The sequence below is a fragment of the Artemia sp. Qi Xiang Cuo genome, chromosome 10 (assembly GCF_049724085.1).
Source record: "Artemia sp. Qi Xiang Cuo chromosome 10, ASM4972408v1, whole genome shotgun sequence".
NCBI lineage: Eukaryota > Metazoa > Arthropoda > Branchiopoda > Anostraca > Artemiidae > Artemia > Artemia sp. Qi Xiang Cuo.
Window position 1 is genome coordinate 53,976,990 of NC_142803.1, and position 16,400 is coordinate 53,993,389.

Genomic DNA, 16,400 nt, shown 5'->3' on the forward strand with positions numbered 1-16,400 from the left:
TTGATTTCGATTCGTTCTGATACTCGTTGTCACATGTCTTGCAAACGCATATTATTTTTTTGTTCTTCACTTTCGTTTTCGAGTTGTTATGATTCTCGCTGCCACTTATACTTTTTAACTGCACATTTCTATGTTCTTCAATTTAGTTTTTGACCTATTCTTATTGTCGGTTTCACTAATATTCTAACTACACATTTCTTTGATCTTTAACATCTATTTTCCTGGTTAGTTCATTTTCAATCAACACAATTGCTAAAATATTTAGTCTATCCTGATTTACTGTTGATATCAGATTTTTTTTTTTTTGGTTTTAGACTAGAAAATTATCTCTCTCCTGAAGAAACCTTTGCTGGAATTGTTAAGGAGATTTAACAATTTTGAAAATCAATTGTTCAATTTGATGGTAGCGTGGGACCCTTTCAAAAGATGAGTCCGATTTGGCCCAATCGTTTTCGATCGGCCCTAATCCTCAGATAGCTTGGCACTGGAACATCTTAGAGAGCTGTTTAATGACTCATCTTAAAGGAAATTGATGCGGCTAAAATCTTTCGTAGCTAAAAAAAATTATTTTTAAAATATAATCAACTTTTTACGAAAAAACTGCATTTTTCTATAATACATGTTGTCGCTCATGTTATTAACATCAGGAATTTGTCCTATCTACTTGCTTTTGTAATAAACAATAAAATATTTAAAATAAAATCAGTAGTTTTATAAAGAAATAAAAAAATAGAATTAAAAAATAATAAGGCTCCAGGTGCTGATGCTGTGGTAAATGAGTTTTGTAAATATGGTTGCTCTGAGGTTAGAAATAAGTTACCAAATATTATGAATATGATTTTTGAGAAAGGGGAAGTACCTAAAGATTTTAGGAAATCCTTAATTAAGCCACTTTATTAGAAAGGTGATAAGAGCCAGCATGGTAATTATCAATGCATTAGTCTGGTCTCTGTATGTAGCAATTTACTTAGTAATATGATACTTTTTAGACTGAGAGATGATGTAGACAAAGTTTTTAAGAGAAGAACAGTGCGGTTTTACAAAACGTAGAGGATGTGTCGATTAAATTTTAATTTTTAGGTTAATAATTGGGAAGTGCCTGAGTTGTCAAACACCTTTGGTCCTCAGTTTTATAGATTATGAGCAAGCGTTCGATTCTGTTGATAGAAGAGCTTTAACAGAAATTTTATCCTTGTATGATATACCAGACAAATACATTAAAGTGATTAGTGCTACGTACGAGAATAACACTGCGGTGGTTAAGGTAGGAAATGAGGCTAGCGCCTGGTTTTGTATTAAATCAGGAGTTAAGCAGGGATATTGTCTTAAGGAGCACAGAAAAGATGATGGGAGACCACGGAATCAAATGGGAAGGAAAAAATCTCCTTGTCTTAGATATGCTGATGAGTTAAGCATCCCAGATGAAAATGTGAGCAAAATGAACGAACTTTTAGAGGTTTTGCGGGTTCAGAGTGCTAGAGTAGGTTTCAAAATGAATGTTAAGAAGACTAAGTCACTAAGGATAGGAATACGTGAAGATGAAAAGGTGATGTTGGGTAACGAAAAGATTGATCAAATGGGCAGCTTCACTTACCTTAGTAGTATTATTAGTAAAGACGGTTGAAGTACTGAAGATGTTAAAAGTATAATAGCCAAAGCTCAGGGTGTTTTTTCACAGTTGGAAAAAGTTTGGAAGAATAGGAAGATAAGTCTGCAAACCAAGATAGATTATTAAAATCTACAATGATGACAGTGGTCAAATATGGTTATGAAGCATGGGCGCTCCGAAAAGCGGATGAAGATTTGCTATATTTTTTCCAGAGAAATTGCTTACGGATTGTTCTTGATACCCGGCTTACTGACCGTATTTCAAATAGTAGGCTGTACGAATAAGGAGGTTCAATACCACTTTCTAGGGCTATAATGAAAGAAATTTTTAGGTGGCAAGGGCACGTTGTGTGGATAAAGAACGACATATTTCCAAAGATTGTCATTTTCGGCCAACCGTCTAGGGCTAAGCAGAAAGCTGTTCGTCCTTGTCTGGGGCGGGATGACGTCATAGAAAAGATTTAAAGGTAATGGATCTTCCTGGGAATGTGTAAAAAGTGAGGTTTTGAATAGATTGGGATGGAGGAGTTTCGTGCGTAGCTGTGTTGGCGTCAGGCGGCTTGGCGCTGTGGTGAGTTGTTGGTAGTAGTAGCAGTAGTAGTAGTTTTACAAAGAACTTTTACCATTATAAGAAGCTTGTAGAGATTATTATGTAAAATGCAGTAAATTTTGGGGGTATTATTAGTAATGATGGTGAGTGCACTGAAGTTGTTAAAAGTAGAATAGCCAAGGCTCAAGTTATTTTTTCACAGTTGAAAATTTTTTGAAAGAATAGGAAGAAAAGTCTTCGAAAAAGATTAGAATATTTGAAGCAACGATGATGACAGTGGTCCAATATGGTTCTGAAGCATAGGCACTCTGAAAAAGGGAGGAATATTTGCTAGATTTTTTCTAGAGTAATCGTCGGCTTATTTTTCAGGTACCTGACTGATTGACCTTATTTGAAACAGTAGGCTGTGTGAAGTGTTGTTCAAAACCGCTTTCTAGGGCCATAATAAGAAAAAGGTTGAGATGGGTTGGGTACGTTCTATGGATGAAGGTTGACAGATTGCCAAAGATTGACCTTTTTGGCCAACCATCTAGGGCTAATTGGAAATCTGGCCATCCTGGGTTGGGGTGGGAGGAAGTCGTAATATAAGATTTAGGGGAAATAGAAAATTCTTGGGAGGATTTAAAGAGCGATGGTTTGTATAGGTTGGGATCAAGGAGGGGCATGCTAAGCTGTGTTAGCGTCAGACGACTTGGTGCTGCTGTTAGTTGTTAGTAGTAGCAGTAGTCGTAGTAATGTCATAAACGTATGCAAATTAAATTTAAATGAAAAACTAGCCCGTTAACAATTTAACTTGTTACTTATTGTGTCTAACTCGTCAACGAGCTAATTTAAGGGCAAACATTTGTAATGCCTAAGGAGTCAAGTCCTTTAGAAGACATAGGTGCTAGGCTTATTCCCCTCGGAAAATTTCTTCGTTAAGCATATAAAATGAAAACATTCAAATATTCTACAGAACGTCGGTTTGATAAAAAAAAAAGTCGGTGAGCAGAAAGTAAAAATTTAAAAAAGACTATATTTAGATTAGATTTGACCGACAGTGTGAAAATTACCTTACCGAAAGAGATGCAAAAATTTTGCGTTTCAGACTTTTCAGAACCATAGTTGTCATCGTCATCAAGTTAATTATAGTAAGTTATTATAGTTCACGGCCCTAAAGTACTATGAATTAAAGAGAAAACTATTTTTGTTTAGTCACGTTTAAATTAATTTTTGAGAAGGTATATCCAACTATTGATTTGTAGTTTTAACTGTATTTTTTTGAAAAAAGGGCAATATAAATGTAATAGCCGCCTATCTGGTAAAATAATTTCAAAAAGCTCTTGAAAATTATAAATTAAGAAATCCAAATTATACACATTCAATCACGACTGCTGTTTAGGCACAGGTTAGAAACAGATTCTTGGACAATGTGTCGTGCTGAGTCGGAGTCAAGTTGTGGATCATACAGATCGAAATGTATATGTATATATAATGTATATATAATGAGATTTCTTATCTTCTTTTACTCTAAGACCGTTCCATCGGAAGCCTTAAGAGCGTCATAAAACTGTAATAATTTTTAGTAATAATACCTGTCATTAGTTGTCGAGCAATAGAACTTCGATTTTCATTTTGTTTAATGGAAATTGAAATAATCGATGCTAAAGCATAAAGTCAGCAACAAACAACTTTTGTAATCCTCTTTATGCAATGATTGGTGCATGACAAGTGTACAGCAATATACCTATTAAAATTAATGCTCAAACCACCCTTGAGCTTTCAAAAGGTACATCTAAATCATAAGCTCTTCCAATTTTTTTTAGAGAACTACCCAAATGAAAGACTACTGTAGTATTACCACCCACTTCCTTCAATGGGAGGCTAGAATTTTTCAATTTAGAAATGAAAAATGTCTATGTCAAGTTATTTATTTGTAATACCATTTAAATTTGGCATTTTAAGGACAAAATGAAACGAAAGTTAACCAATTTAAATGCAATAAAAATAATTTAGGCTATTATGTTCGTTGACTTTCCTCCCGCTTTGTTTTTAATACCCGAAATGAAAACGTACCTTCAGCTATCTGTCTTTGGAGTCAGTGCCAAAAATAGATGGCTCTGAAGAAAAATTAAAATCACCTAATTCAAAATCCTCAAATTAGCCGATGAATTTCTGTAAATGTTGGTTACTTGATTCATCATGGAGTTATGGAATAGAACCTGTTTCTCAGTTTGACGTCCAAGCTTCCATTTAAATTATAGAAACAGGAAAAAATGAAACTTATCTTGGTATCTAGGCTAATAGCTAAGATTGATAGTCTAGTTCCCAAATTTGGTGTTTGACCACATCTAGGCCTAAAGGAAACTTGCAAGGCCTACTGAAAATAATTGTTTTAAATACTGCTAACTTTCCTAGAAGTGAATCACTGTTGGCTACTACACTCCTAATGTGCAAATAGCCTAGCTCAAACTATAGGCCTATAGCCTATGTTTCATGCATTTTGGCACAAGTTAATCTTTTTTTTTCAAATAGATTTAACAGCAAAGAAGTAATTTTTGAGGTCAATATATACCAAATCATATTATTGAGTTAAGAATAAAGTGAATACATCATTCGATGCCCTTTTTTTATGCTGATTACGAACATAATAATCTTTTCTAGTGGAAATGAATTTCCGCCCCCCCCCCCCTATCCAGGCTATATACCTAACCCTGAATTGGTATTTATAGGGGGGGGGGGGATGAAACTCAATTCCGATAGAAATAATTATTATATTCATAATCAGCATTAAAAAAGGCATCAAATGGTGTATTCACTTTAGGCTAGTCCTAACTCAATAATATGATTTGGTAGATATTGACCATTTTTGATGCTATCAAGGGCAGATTTCAGTAAATTTTTTACCAAATCATATTATTGACTTATGAATAAAGTGAATTTACCACTTGATGCCTTTTTTATGCTCTTTCCAAATATAATAGGCCTAATCATTTTGTTGGAAATGAATTTCACCCCCACCCCTATATATACCAATTCAGGGTATGTATTTGCACATTAGGGGGGGGCAAACTTTATATCTGATGTAAATGGAATGGTAAGTTTAAACTTTACCCCACCCCCCTAATGTGCAAATATATACCCTGAATTGGTATATAGGGGTGGGGGTTAAATTCATTTCTGACAAAATGACTATTATATTTGGAAAGAGCATAAAAAAAGCATCAAGTGATATATTCACTTTATTTGTAAATCAATAATATGATTTGGTAAAAATTTACCTACATTTCTAGGTGGAACTAATTTAGCTAGGATGAAAGTGAAAACATCATTTGATGCCTTTTTTATGCTTTTTTGTAATACAATAATTGCTTCTGTTGCAAATTGTATCTTGAGCTCTTATAGGGGCCCCAAAGGTTTTTTATATGAATTATGAAAGAGCATAAAAAAAGCATCAACTGATGTTTTCACTTTCATCCGAGCTAACTTATATGACCCACTGTAAATTTAGTATGAACTTTATCCACCCCTCTAATGTGCAAATATATACCCTGAATTAGAATATACCCAGAATTGTCCACAGCAAAGTTTTGAATTGCAAAATTTGGTGCTATTTTTGTTGACAGCAGTTGAAAAAAAAACTGAAAAGGTTTGAATTGAAAATCAAGTATTTTGTAGGTTAGGTAAATAACTTCTTTGCGTGGTTACAAAAATGAAATACCTTTTGGGCCCCTTTAAGGGCTCAAGATGCAATTTGCAACAGAAGCAATTATTTGTATTATGAAAGAGCATAGGCATCAAATGATGTTTTCACTTTCATCCTAGCTAAATTATAATGCCATCTTGAAATTAACCCAATCAAGAAATGGAAAAATATATAAGAAACATATGGCCTAATTTATATCCCCCTCACCCACACAATAGGGGGGGGTTGAGAAGGGGTTTAGGTAAGGCAAATTGAAGCACTTTTAGCTATGATTAAAGTAAGCCAATTAGTCTACAGTAAAGCCTACTCAAAACAAAACACTATAAAATTCTGAAAACAACTTTAAACATTCCTAAAATACCATGCTCATGTCATTCCTAAAAGTAGGCTACTTCACTTAACTCTAGTAAGCTACCACCCACCCATCATTCTCCCTAATGGGCTAATATACAGGGTTGCCACCATAACCAAATAAAAATCACCAGTTCTTCACCATGAAAATCACCAGATTTTCACCAAAAAATCACCAGAAATTGGTGGTCAATAATGATAAGCTTTACACCAAAACAACACATCAGGCACCCTGAGATAATACATTATGTTTTTCAAAGGCTGTCAACTGCTCAAGAAGGAAGAAAATTAATACCAAAGACCAGAATTCCAGGCAAAGACTGAAATTGTTACCTAAAATCCTGTTACTGGACATGAAAAGCCTTTTTATTCATTTAACTACTATTATACTTTTCTTAAATAATTTCTTAGACCACACTGCTTTTCCATTTACAAAAAATTAAGCAAGAAAAACCAGGTTTTAATTTTGATAAAGCAGTGAAAAATTACAACAATATAAACACTTAATAAAACAAACACACTCCAAATATTTCAACCCCACATCAGGGAACATTTCTCAATGGAAAAAAAATTCTTAAATTACATAAAAAAAACAACATACTAAGCACACAAAGAGAAAAAAGAAAGAAAGAAATATAATTAAATAAATAGGTATTAAATAAATAACACTTCCATGCACTGGCGTATAAACAAAATTGAATGTCTATAATGATACACTCCTCTCCTCACAATGCATAAGTGGATAACCCCTAATTAAACCTCACAAGTTTGTCAACCCATTTATGAATTATAAATTGAACAGATTCTTTTGGCTGCAAGTCTAGCTGCAGTTTGTTTACTTTTCCTAGCATTTAACCTATTCTGACCTTTGTTCACAAGGTCATGATTCGTTTCAGAACAGTTACACCTTTAGTACACCTTATGGAATGATATAATTGCTTATTGTAGAATGTTTAAAAATAGTTTTCAAAAGAGATTATATGTCAATTTCTGCCACCCCCTCCCCCTTTCATCAAAACTCATTCTATATTTATCTGAAGACTAAATGAGTCTTAGGATATTTGGATGTTAAAATGCACTCTTTGAGGCATCTGGTAACATCCCCCTTCCCTACATAAAAAGTGCCTACTAGCTACTACTTACCTTAAGGAAGGAAATGAGGTTAGCAGCTGGTTTCATATTAAATCAAGAGCTAAGCAGGGTTGTGTTCTATCCCCCTTTATATTGATCTTTTTGATGGATTTAGACTAAGTCACTAAGGCTAGGAATAAGTGAAGATGAAAAGGTAATGTTCGGTAATGAAAAGATTGTATCAGGTAGACAGCTTCACTTACCTTAGTAGTATTATTAGTAAAGACTGTGGGAGGAGTGAATATGTTAAAAGTGGAATAGCCAAGGCTCAGGGTGCTTTTTAACATTAAAAAAAGTTTGGAAGAATAGGAAGATAAGACTGCACACCAAGATTAGAATTATGGAAGCTACAGTGATGACAGTGGTCAAATATGGTTCTAAAGCACTCCAAAAAGCAGAGGAAGATTTGCTAGATGTTTTCCAGAGAAATTGCCTAGGGATTGTTCTGGATACCTGACTGACTGACTGTATCTCAAACAGTAGGCTGTACAAAAAGCATGGTTTAATCCAGCATTCTAGGACTATAATGAGAGAAATTTTGAGATGGCTAGGGCAGGTTCTGCAGATGCAGGTTGACAGATTGCCATAGATGGTCCTTTTTGGCCAACTGTCTTGGGCTAAATGGAAAGCAGGCTGTCTTTGGTACTACATCTTTTTCATAATAACTGATGTGCAGTTATGTGTTACTGAACATAGTTTCATGAAAAATCAAGCAAATCACCCATGGTTACTTCCAAATGCACTTATTTTGCTTTTCTACACTGTCTTAGTGTGATTTAGATATGTTGGTCTAACTTTTAGATCCCATGTCAAAGATGGAGAGCATTTTCTACGTTTTGGCTCAAGCTTAAAGTATGTGTCCATGATTAAGCTCTACTTTTTATTATTAGTGCATTTGAAATTGTTAAAGTTGTTTATGCTGAAAATACTCCAGCTAATCACATAGTTATTAGCTCACTATACCAGTTGTGCAAGCAGGCCAGGATACTATAGGTGCTCAGTTTGCTCCAGTTCAATTTCAATTTGTCTTGTGGACAGGTCATTGGCACTCAAACTATAAAATATGGCAGGTTTATCCCAAAAAAAAAAACCAAAAAAAAAAAAAAACAGTTTAACCACCCTTTGAATATTGAATAAAGACTTTAAACCTGCTGTTTGGGTTAGATCTGATGACTGGAGCCACTAAACTACCTGACAAGTAAAGAAAACTCAATGCCAATAGTGTATCAACACATACAACATGGTAAATGTATGAAGTAGAAAACAGAAGTATTCTTTTTTCTTAAAAAACAATTCTTCATATTGTGGTATTGCAAAGACTTGAGTATTACTGCCAGATGGTTTTGCATGGCACCACTGTTCTATTTCATTCCTAAGTGATTTTTTTTTTCATGCATTTATCTTATTTGAATCATATAAATGTGTTTAACTATTATATATATTTTAGTAACTTCGTTTCATAAATCAGGCATGAAAGGGTTAACAGATTGTTTGATCTCCTGGGGCTGATTTTAAAATGGACAGCAAAGGAACTCCTGTCTTCATTAAAACAACCATTGGCTAAACAAAAAGCTTTGGCTCCAAAAATGATTATGCCTATTTGCACTTCCATGCCAAAGGGCCATGAAATAGAAACCAGCACTACTGGCCTGGTCTATAGAATCTAATTTCACATCCTTATCAAATGGCAACGAATGAGATGTATTTTTCTATCTTTGAAAGTGGTTGAGTCAAATGATACTTCCAGAATCTAAATTGGACCTTAGGAAGGCCTTTTAAAGTAAATAGCTCTACGACTTCCTCCTTTAAAGGGCACTAACCTTTAATAACCTCGGACAAACTTCATGTTATAGACATGAAACCTTCAGACATAGATCTAGAAATTACATTAATCATGAGGAATGGAACTTGAACCCAAATCCATTGCTAAATCCTGATTTGTAAGATTTTAAAGATTTACTAGTGGGTATATTGCTTTAGCTTAAGAAAAAAAAAAACTTGTATGACTTGAAACTCCAATGAGATCACAAGAATTTAGTTTTTACAACCTACAAGTTGTAAGAAGAACTAAAAACAGTGTAAAAAGTGTATGGGTAACATTTAGATATGTATAGACTGATCTTCTCTGCTATTTCCTAAGCCCTAGAAATAAAGAAAATGTAGGGATAGTAGCCTATAATCAGCAACCTTGGGCATAGTTTTGGCCTGCACTTATTTCCGACAGTTTTATTTACCTAACTTACATACCATGCTTTGCAAGATAGCAAACATGTACAAGCCAAAACAAAAGGATGAGCAAGTCTTTTAATCCAAGTCAAACCCCCAAATATTTTATAAAATAGCCTGTCTAATGAAGGAATAGGTACCATTTTTAAATCTCAAATATATTGAAAATGCTTTGGATGTTATTTAAAGTTTTATGAGTTGTATGCAAGCTTGTGTACAACTTAAGGTTTATGGTGGTTTAGAGCAGATTTGAATAAGAGCACTTCATCCAACTCATTAAGAGATAGACAAAAGCAACAGCAAACTTTTGAACAAGTCTGACGTGAAAATATAGGCTGAAGAGGATGGAAACCTATTGTCCAGCCCTTGTCCTTATGAAAATGGGTCCTTGGAATTTAATAAAGTTTTGCATAGCCTATCAAAGTTTTCAGAAGTGAATCTATAACCTCAATTATCCCCAGGGCTGAGACTTTAAAGTTTCTGTTTCTACTTCATCCATAATTCTTAGCCTCATAAAAGTACAAAAAAGACAAGTATTTTACCTTTCTTAACTTTTACAAAAAAAAGAAAATATTTTTAATAAATCTTGGTTGGAATCTCTTTTTCATTTACTCTAGGATTTGAAAACACAATTCAAGGATTTGGGTGTAATTTTAAGACACAGTAGTATATCTTTTTTTTCAAAATTAAGAAATCCTTTACATATTCTGTAAAAGTATATTTGACAATATTTAGGCCTACCCTAGAAGTGGCAAGTTGGAGCAATCAAATGATTTGTTCCATGTAGTCTCCACAGCTGTGAGTTAATATTTTTTGGCTGATGATTCATGGACCTTCCACTCATACATCCACTTAGTGCTACTTCACTATGTCAACTTTGGCCTTGAAGGTGTCTGCACTAGATGCCAATACTGTTTCTCTTTTAGAGGAGTTCAAGAGCTTGATGTGTGTACTGAGGAAAAAGTCACATCAATGTTGGATTGGCAAAATGTCTTTATTACTTTTTTTAGAGTTGCCATGGCAAATTCTGTGGCTGGTTATGAGAGAAGAGTGGGAATTATTTACCTAGAAATGATCTTATAAGTAGTGTTGATATTCCCATGTTTTGTCTATGGGAAAGGTTTGGTAGTTTTAAGTGGTTACAGCACTATATGGGAGGGATTTAAGGCCCTCAGTCATTTTAGCTGGTTAACTCTTGGCTGCTGTCAAGAGTAACCCTATCTTTTTCATAAACCAGTATTTCCAAGCACATCTCTATCTATAATTTAAGTTTGATCACAAAGTTGCAGAGAGTGGTGATGACTTTTGGATTGTGACTCTAAATGGTTCCTAATATTTGATTGCCTCAAGGAGCATCATAATTGGCATTTGAATTGTACTTAAGCTCATCGTCAGTAAGAACTACTTTCCCTATTGACTGCTTCAAGTGGATAGTAAGGCTTAAGAACCCCTTATAGCCCTGTTACCGAATTGATTTGTGTCCTCTTAGGAATTGAGCAGAGTAAAAAAAAAAAAAATCAATTGTAACATAAAAATCAAATAGCAAAAAAATGCATTTATATCCCCATTTAATTGTAATTCTGAAAACTATAGTTGGCACTGTTGCAATCCCCCCCCCCCTCCTTCCTGTGCAGGCTATATATATGTATATGCATATATATATATATATATATATATATATATATATATATATATATATATATATATATATATATATATATATATATATATATATATATATATATATATATAAAACTATGCTGATTTTGTTAGTTGATGGGTGCTATGCAATTGTGATGGAGCATTTTTATTATATTTGGAAAGAGCACTCATAGGTATATTTCATCTTTTTTTTGTCATCTGATTTCTGTGTTGCCAAAACTATTAATATGTAGAAAATATTAAAAATATATAGATATAATTTTAAAAGTTTTACTATTAACATAATATTTGTCCAAATTATCATAGGGAAATGCCCTTTGGAGAGAGAAAATATGGAGGTAGATACTCTAAAATACCTGAGAAGTGATAGTTTGGGTTGGAATATAGTTTAAAAATTTCATTTGCATAACTCAACTACCCTCAAAACATTTTCTGAAGGCCTGTATGCCTATACATAAAATTATTGTGGCCCATAAGCTGACTGAAACAATCTTGGCCCCGATGTGACTCTTAGAGTGGGATATAGGAAACTTAGGTTTTTGGATTTATTTCATTTGTTTGTCGACATCTCAACCACATTTCCTATCAAATTATTGTTAATTTCCTACTTGTGTCTTTGGGCTGTTTGGTGGTCCAACTCTCTTGGGCAAAGTAAGGTGTGCATTTTTAGTCTGAAAACCAAGGAAATATAAGGCAAATTTACTAAAAAGGACAACATTAATAGACCGGTAGAAAGTCTCAACGTTTATTCTGTAGACATAGAAACCCAGGTCACCTAGAACAGAAAGGTAAGAATATTACATCCTTCCTCCTTTCCAAACTAGCGAGCTGGTACAAAAATATAATAAAAACAAATTCCACTTTTAAATACTGAACACACTGCCATAATACATTACTATATTTCTTTATAAGGAGGCGCTAGGCTCGCTCATTTTTTTTACAATGTTCACAACTTTAGAAAAAAAGGGGGGTGGTATTCCTTTAATTCACCGATTACCATTTCACAGGTTAAGCCTCTGGACTGGATTCACAGCGCGACCAGTACGGGTTATGTAGGGGGTATCATGGAGTTCTGTATGGGTCACTTGACGGGTGCTTGGTACTGGTATGGGCCTGTTAAGTGTTGGGCTATGAATGCGAGTGAGGGGTTTCAGACGGTTTTCATCTGGTGTTATAGGGACGGGGTAGGCATTGTTTCTGAAAGGCTCAGTGGTGTGGTTGGAGTATCTGTATGGGTGATCTCTTCAGTTATGGTGGCGTCTGGCGACTGAGGTTGCTGACAGAATATCTTTATGTGGCGCCTGTTCCTTCTGTAGGTTGCTCCGTCGTTTGTCTTGTCTATGTAGGATCTGGGATTCACATCTGCTCTTTTGACACTGCCCGCCTGCCAGAGTTTGCTGTGTATTTGGGCTTGTACTGGTTGTCCAATTTGTAGGGGTTTCAGTTGCTTTGACTGTCGATCTTAGTACTTGCTCTGCCGTGACTGTTGCTTCATTCGATTCTGTCGAAACTGATTGTGGTGAATGGTCTTTGGTGCAAGCAATTCTTTGGTGCATGGGACAATTGATCTGAGGTTTTTGCTCTTCAGCAATTGGGATGGGGAGGCCAGACCATCAACTGGGGTGTTCCTGTACTCTAGCAACGCCAGCTCTAAATCGTTTCCAGCAATATCGGTTTTCCTCAGGATATCTTTGGCCGTCTGTACGGACCTTTCTGCCAATCCGTTTGATTGGGAGAAATGTGATGAGGATGTGGTCTGAGATATTTCCCAATCCAATATGAATTTTTGGAAGACGGATGATGTGAATTGGTGGCCGTTGTCGGTAATGAGCATACGAGGAATTCCATAACGTGCAAAGTGCTTTTTCAGATACAGTATTATTTGGTGAGCATATGCATTGCTTCCCATTCTATCCACTTCGAAAAATTGACTGTAATAGTTGACAGTAATGAGGAAGTATTGCAAATTTTGGTAGAAGAGGTCGCAATCGATTTTCTCGCATGGTAAGTCAGGGATGTCATGTGGCAACAAGGGCCCTTTCTGGTTAGAGTTCTGGAGTCTGGTGCATGCATAGCAGTGTTTGATATGTTCTTCAATATCTTTTATCATCCTTGGCCAAAAGATGACTGAGCGAGCACGCTGTTTATTTTTTAGATACCCAGATGTGATGCGTTTATGCAGTTGAGGATGTCTTTGCGGGAGGTTTTGGGTATGACCAGGCGATCTCCTTTTAGTATGATTTGGTCTATGACCATTAGGTTATGCCGGACATTCCAGAATGGGGTGAAAGTTGCTGGGAGATTTTTTCTGGATGCTGGCCAACCACTTTTGATTGTCTTAGCCAGCTCAACCAATTGAGTGTCAGCTGCTTTCTCTTGTTTGAGCTTTTTAAGTCTGTCATTGCTGATTGGTTGGATTGACATAACATAATGCACATATGATTCTATCTCTTTTTGCATCTCTCCATCCTCTTCAGGGAAATACATGCGTGACAGGGCATTGGCAACTGGAATCTCTTTTCCTGGGTGGAATGTTATGGTGAAGTCGTATGGTTGGATTCTCAGAGCATCCGCTGGAGTCTTGGTGACGACTTTGATATTGGGCGATTCAGGATCACTTGGAGAGGCTTGTGATCCAATACAATTATGAACTTCCGGCCATAGAGGTACTGGTGGTAGTGTATGCAGCTGAAGAGAATATCGTATATTTCCTTTTCTATCTGCGAGTAGTCTGCTCGGTGGTGTTCGACGAGCGTGATGCAAAGGAGATTGACTTCTCATTTTGAATAAGGGTGGCTCCTAGGCCAAACTTCGAAGCGTCAACTTGTAGCTCGATGTTCCCTGCTTTTGAATCAAAAAATGCCTGTGAGCTGCAAATGGATTCTTTGATGTTGTTTAATGATATATCGTGTTGTGGCTCCCACTTGAGCTGTCGCTGTTTTGCCAGGTTACGTAGGGGCTGATTTGGTGATGCTAGATTGGGGATATACCTTGCTAGGTAGGTCATCATTCCCAGTATGGTCTGTAGTTCATCCTTGGTAGATGGGCCTCTCATTTCTTTCAGTGCACGGACCTTTCGTGGGTCTGGGTGGATACCACCTTTTGATATTATGTGTCCAAAGTATGGTATGCTTTTGCACCCGAACACACATTTTTTTAGGTTGAATTTCACAGTTCTTTTGCGTGCTCTGATTAGTGCACCGCGAACATTTGAGTCGTGCTCCTCTATGGTTTCCCCAGATATAATGATGTCATCGACTATGACAGAAAAACCTTTGATGTCTTCAAATGCCTTTTCCATGTGGCGTTGAAAATCATCCTGCGCTGAAATCAACCCAAACGGCATGGGTTTGAACATTAATCGGCCGTATGGAGTGTTAAATGTTGTTAGTTGAGATGATTCGTTGTCAAGGACGAGAGATCAATATCCATGACGGGCGTCCAGCTTGGTGAAAAACTTAGCACTGGAGTGTTTTAGTATTGCTTTGTCAAATGTGGGCATTGAGTGGTGGGGTCTTTTGATGGCCTTGTTCAGATCCTTTGGGTCAATGCAGACCCGGAGGCTTTTGTCAGGCTTTTCGACCACAACTGCAGCATTTACCCAATCTGTGGGCTAAGTAACCTTTTTGATGACCCCAAGTGCTTCCATCCTGTCTAGTTCCTTCTTGACCTATTTTGGAGAGATATTGGGGTGCGTCTGGCTGATACAGCCTTAGGTTCGGTTCCTTCTTTGAGTGTTATGTGACACTCATCTTCGAGCTGTCCTATACCTTGGAATATGTCTTTGAATTCCTCTTTGAATGGGGTTCGTTTTGTCACAGTAAGTATCAGCTTAATTAATTTTAGTTTTTTGCTGGTTTCGAAGCCTAGGATTGGGACAGGGGCGCCTTTCACTATGAAAAAGGGCTGTGTCTCAGTGCATCCGTTGGTGTTTGCACAGTTAAGGCTACTAACGCCAAGCGTTGGGATCTTATGTCCTCCAAAATTAGTAAGGATTTGTAGCGTCTTATTGACTTTGGGCCTTGGTTTGCGGGTAATAAAAAATGTTTCAGGTATGATGTTGACCTGTGCACCCGTGTCAATTTTGAAAGTGATACTGATGTGTTCATTGATTGTGAGCTTTACATATGGTTGATCATCATCTTTGTCCATGTTTATTGTGTCAATGAAGAGCTCATCAGTGCTGTCTGGTTGATGCTCGTTTGTTTGATCTCGTTGATTTATTACGTTCACCGCCTTTTTTCTGCTTTTGCAACCCTTTGCAAAATGGTTTGGTTTGTCACAATTACTGCATATTTTTCCTTTTGCAGGGCCTTTGTGGGAAGGTGAATAATCCCCTCCACAGAAGTAGCATTGTCGTACAGATGGGGCATGGTTTGATTTCTTTGCCCTCCTGACAAAATCCACTTCATGCTTTATCTATGTTTCTTGATAAGCTTGGCTGCCACATGTATCAGGCTGTGACATTGTCCTGAGCTGCACCTGGGTTTCTATATGTGTTTGCACTATAGTAATTGCTTGTGACAGAGTTAGATTGGAACCTGCTTGGAGGAGTTTCTCTCCGACTTTTGCTGGAGAGATGCCACATACAAGTCGGTCTCTTATCATTTCATCTCTCATGGCTGTTGTGGAATATGCACATTCACGAGCCAAAAGATTCAGATCAGTTATGTATTGATCCACTGGTTCACCATCTCGTTGATCACGTTTATGAAAGAGATATCTTTGAAACACTGTATTTCACTGAGGGAGGAAATATTCACTGAACTTGTCCATGTACGGTTGAATTTGTCCTGTTCTTCAGCTGTAATTGTAAAGGTACTAAAAATGTCTCGCCCTTTATCTCCAAGCCATATTTAGCAGGGAGGCGCATTGCACTTTTTCTGTCTTTCCGCTAAGGGGTCCTTGGAACATCAGCTTTGCATGATTCCTAAATCTTGTCCATGCCTCTTTGAGGTTATCACTTGTCCAATCCATTGCAGGGTGTGGGACATTGGCTTCCATGTTGTTTTAGAGGATTTCTGACATCATGTAGAAAGTCTCAAAGTTTATTCTTTAGACATAGAAACCCAGGTCACCTAGAACAGAAAGGTAAGAATATTACAGACCTTTGCTATCATTTGCTATATGTTTTGTAGTTCAGACTTTTTTTTTAATTAATTAAAAAAAACTTTCCAAAAAATTAGT

General features: G+C 36.3%; 2 protein-coding genes across 4 annotated transcripts in view; one reads left to right on the top strand and one right to left on the bottom strand.

Annotated features, from left to right (window-relative positions):
- Positions 1-4,280: 4,280 nt before the first annotated feature.
- The window catches only part of LOC148947897 (uncharacterized), a 42,247-nt gene continuing 30,127 nt past the window's right edge, over positions 4,281-16,400 (top strand). The window contains exon 1 of one of the 3 annotated variants that reach the window (XM_089095534.1): positions 4,281-4,314. The gene's annotated coding sequence lies outside the window, so the exon portion shown is untranslated. Of the gene's footprint in view, positions 4,321-4,404; positions 4,429-16,400 lie in introns of those variants that run through there. The other 2 variants (XM_089095533.1, XM_089095535.1) reach the window with 2 other exon arrangements.
- On the bottom strand, positions 14,868-15,365 carry LOC148947898 (uncharacterized). The gene has a single exon (XM_089096039.1). It carries the CDS (start codon positions 15,363-15,365, stop codon positions 14,868-14,870), a length of 498 nt encoding a protein of 165 aa, XP_088952165.1.

What these genes read in the sequence shown, in the direction of transcription:
- LOC148947898 (XM_089096039.1), bottom strand. Translation starts at nt 15,365, where the DNA reads ATGGACAAAGATGATGATCAACCATATGTAAAGCTCACAATCAATGAA.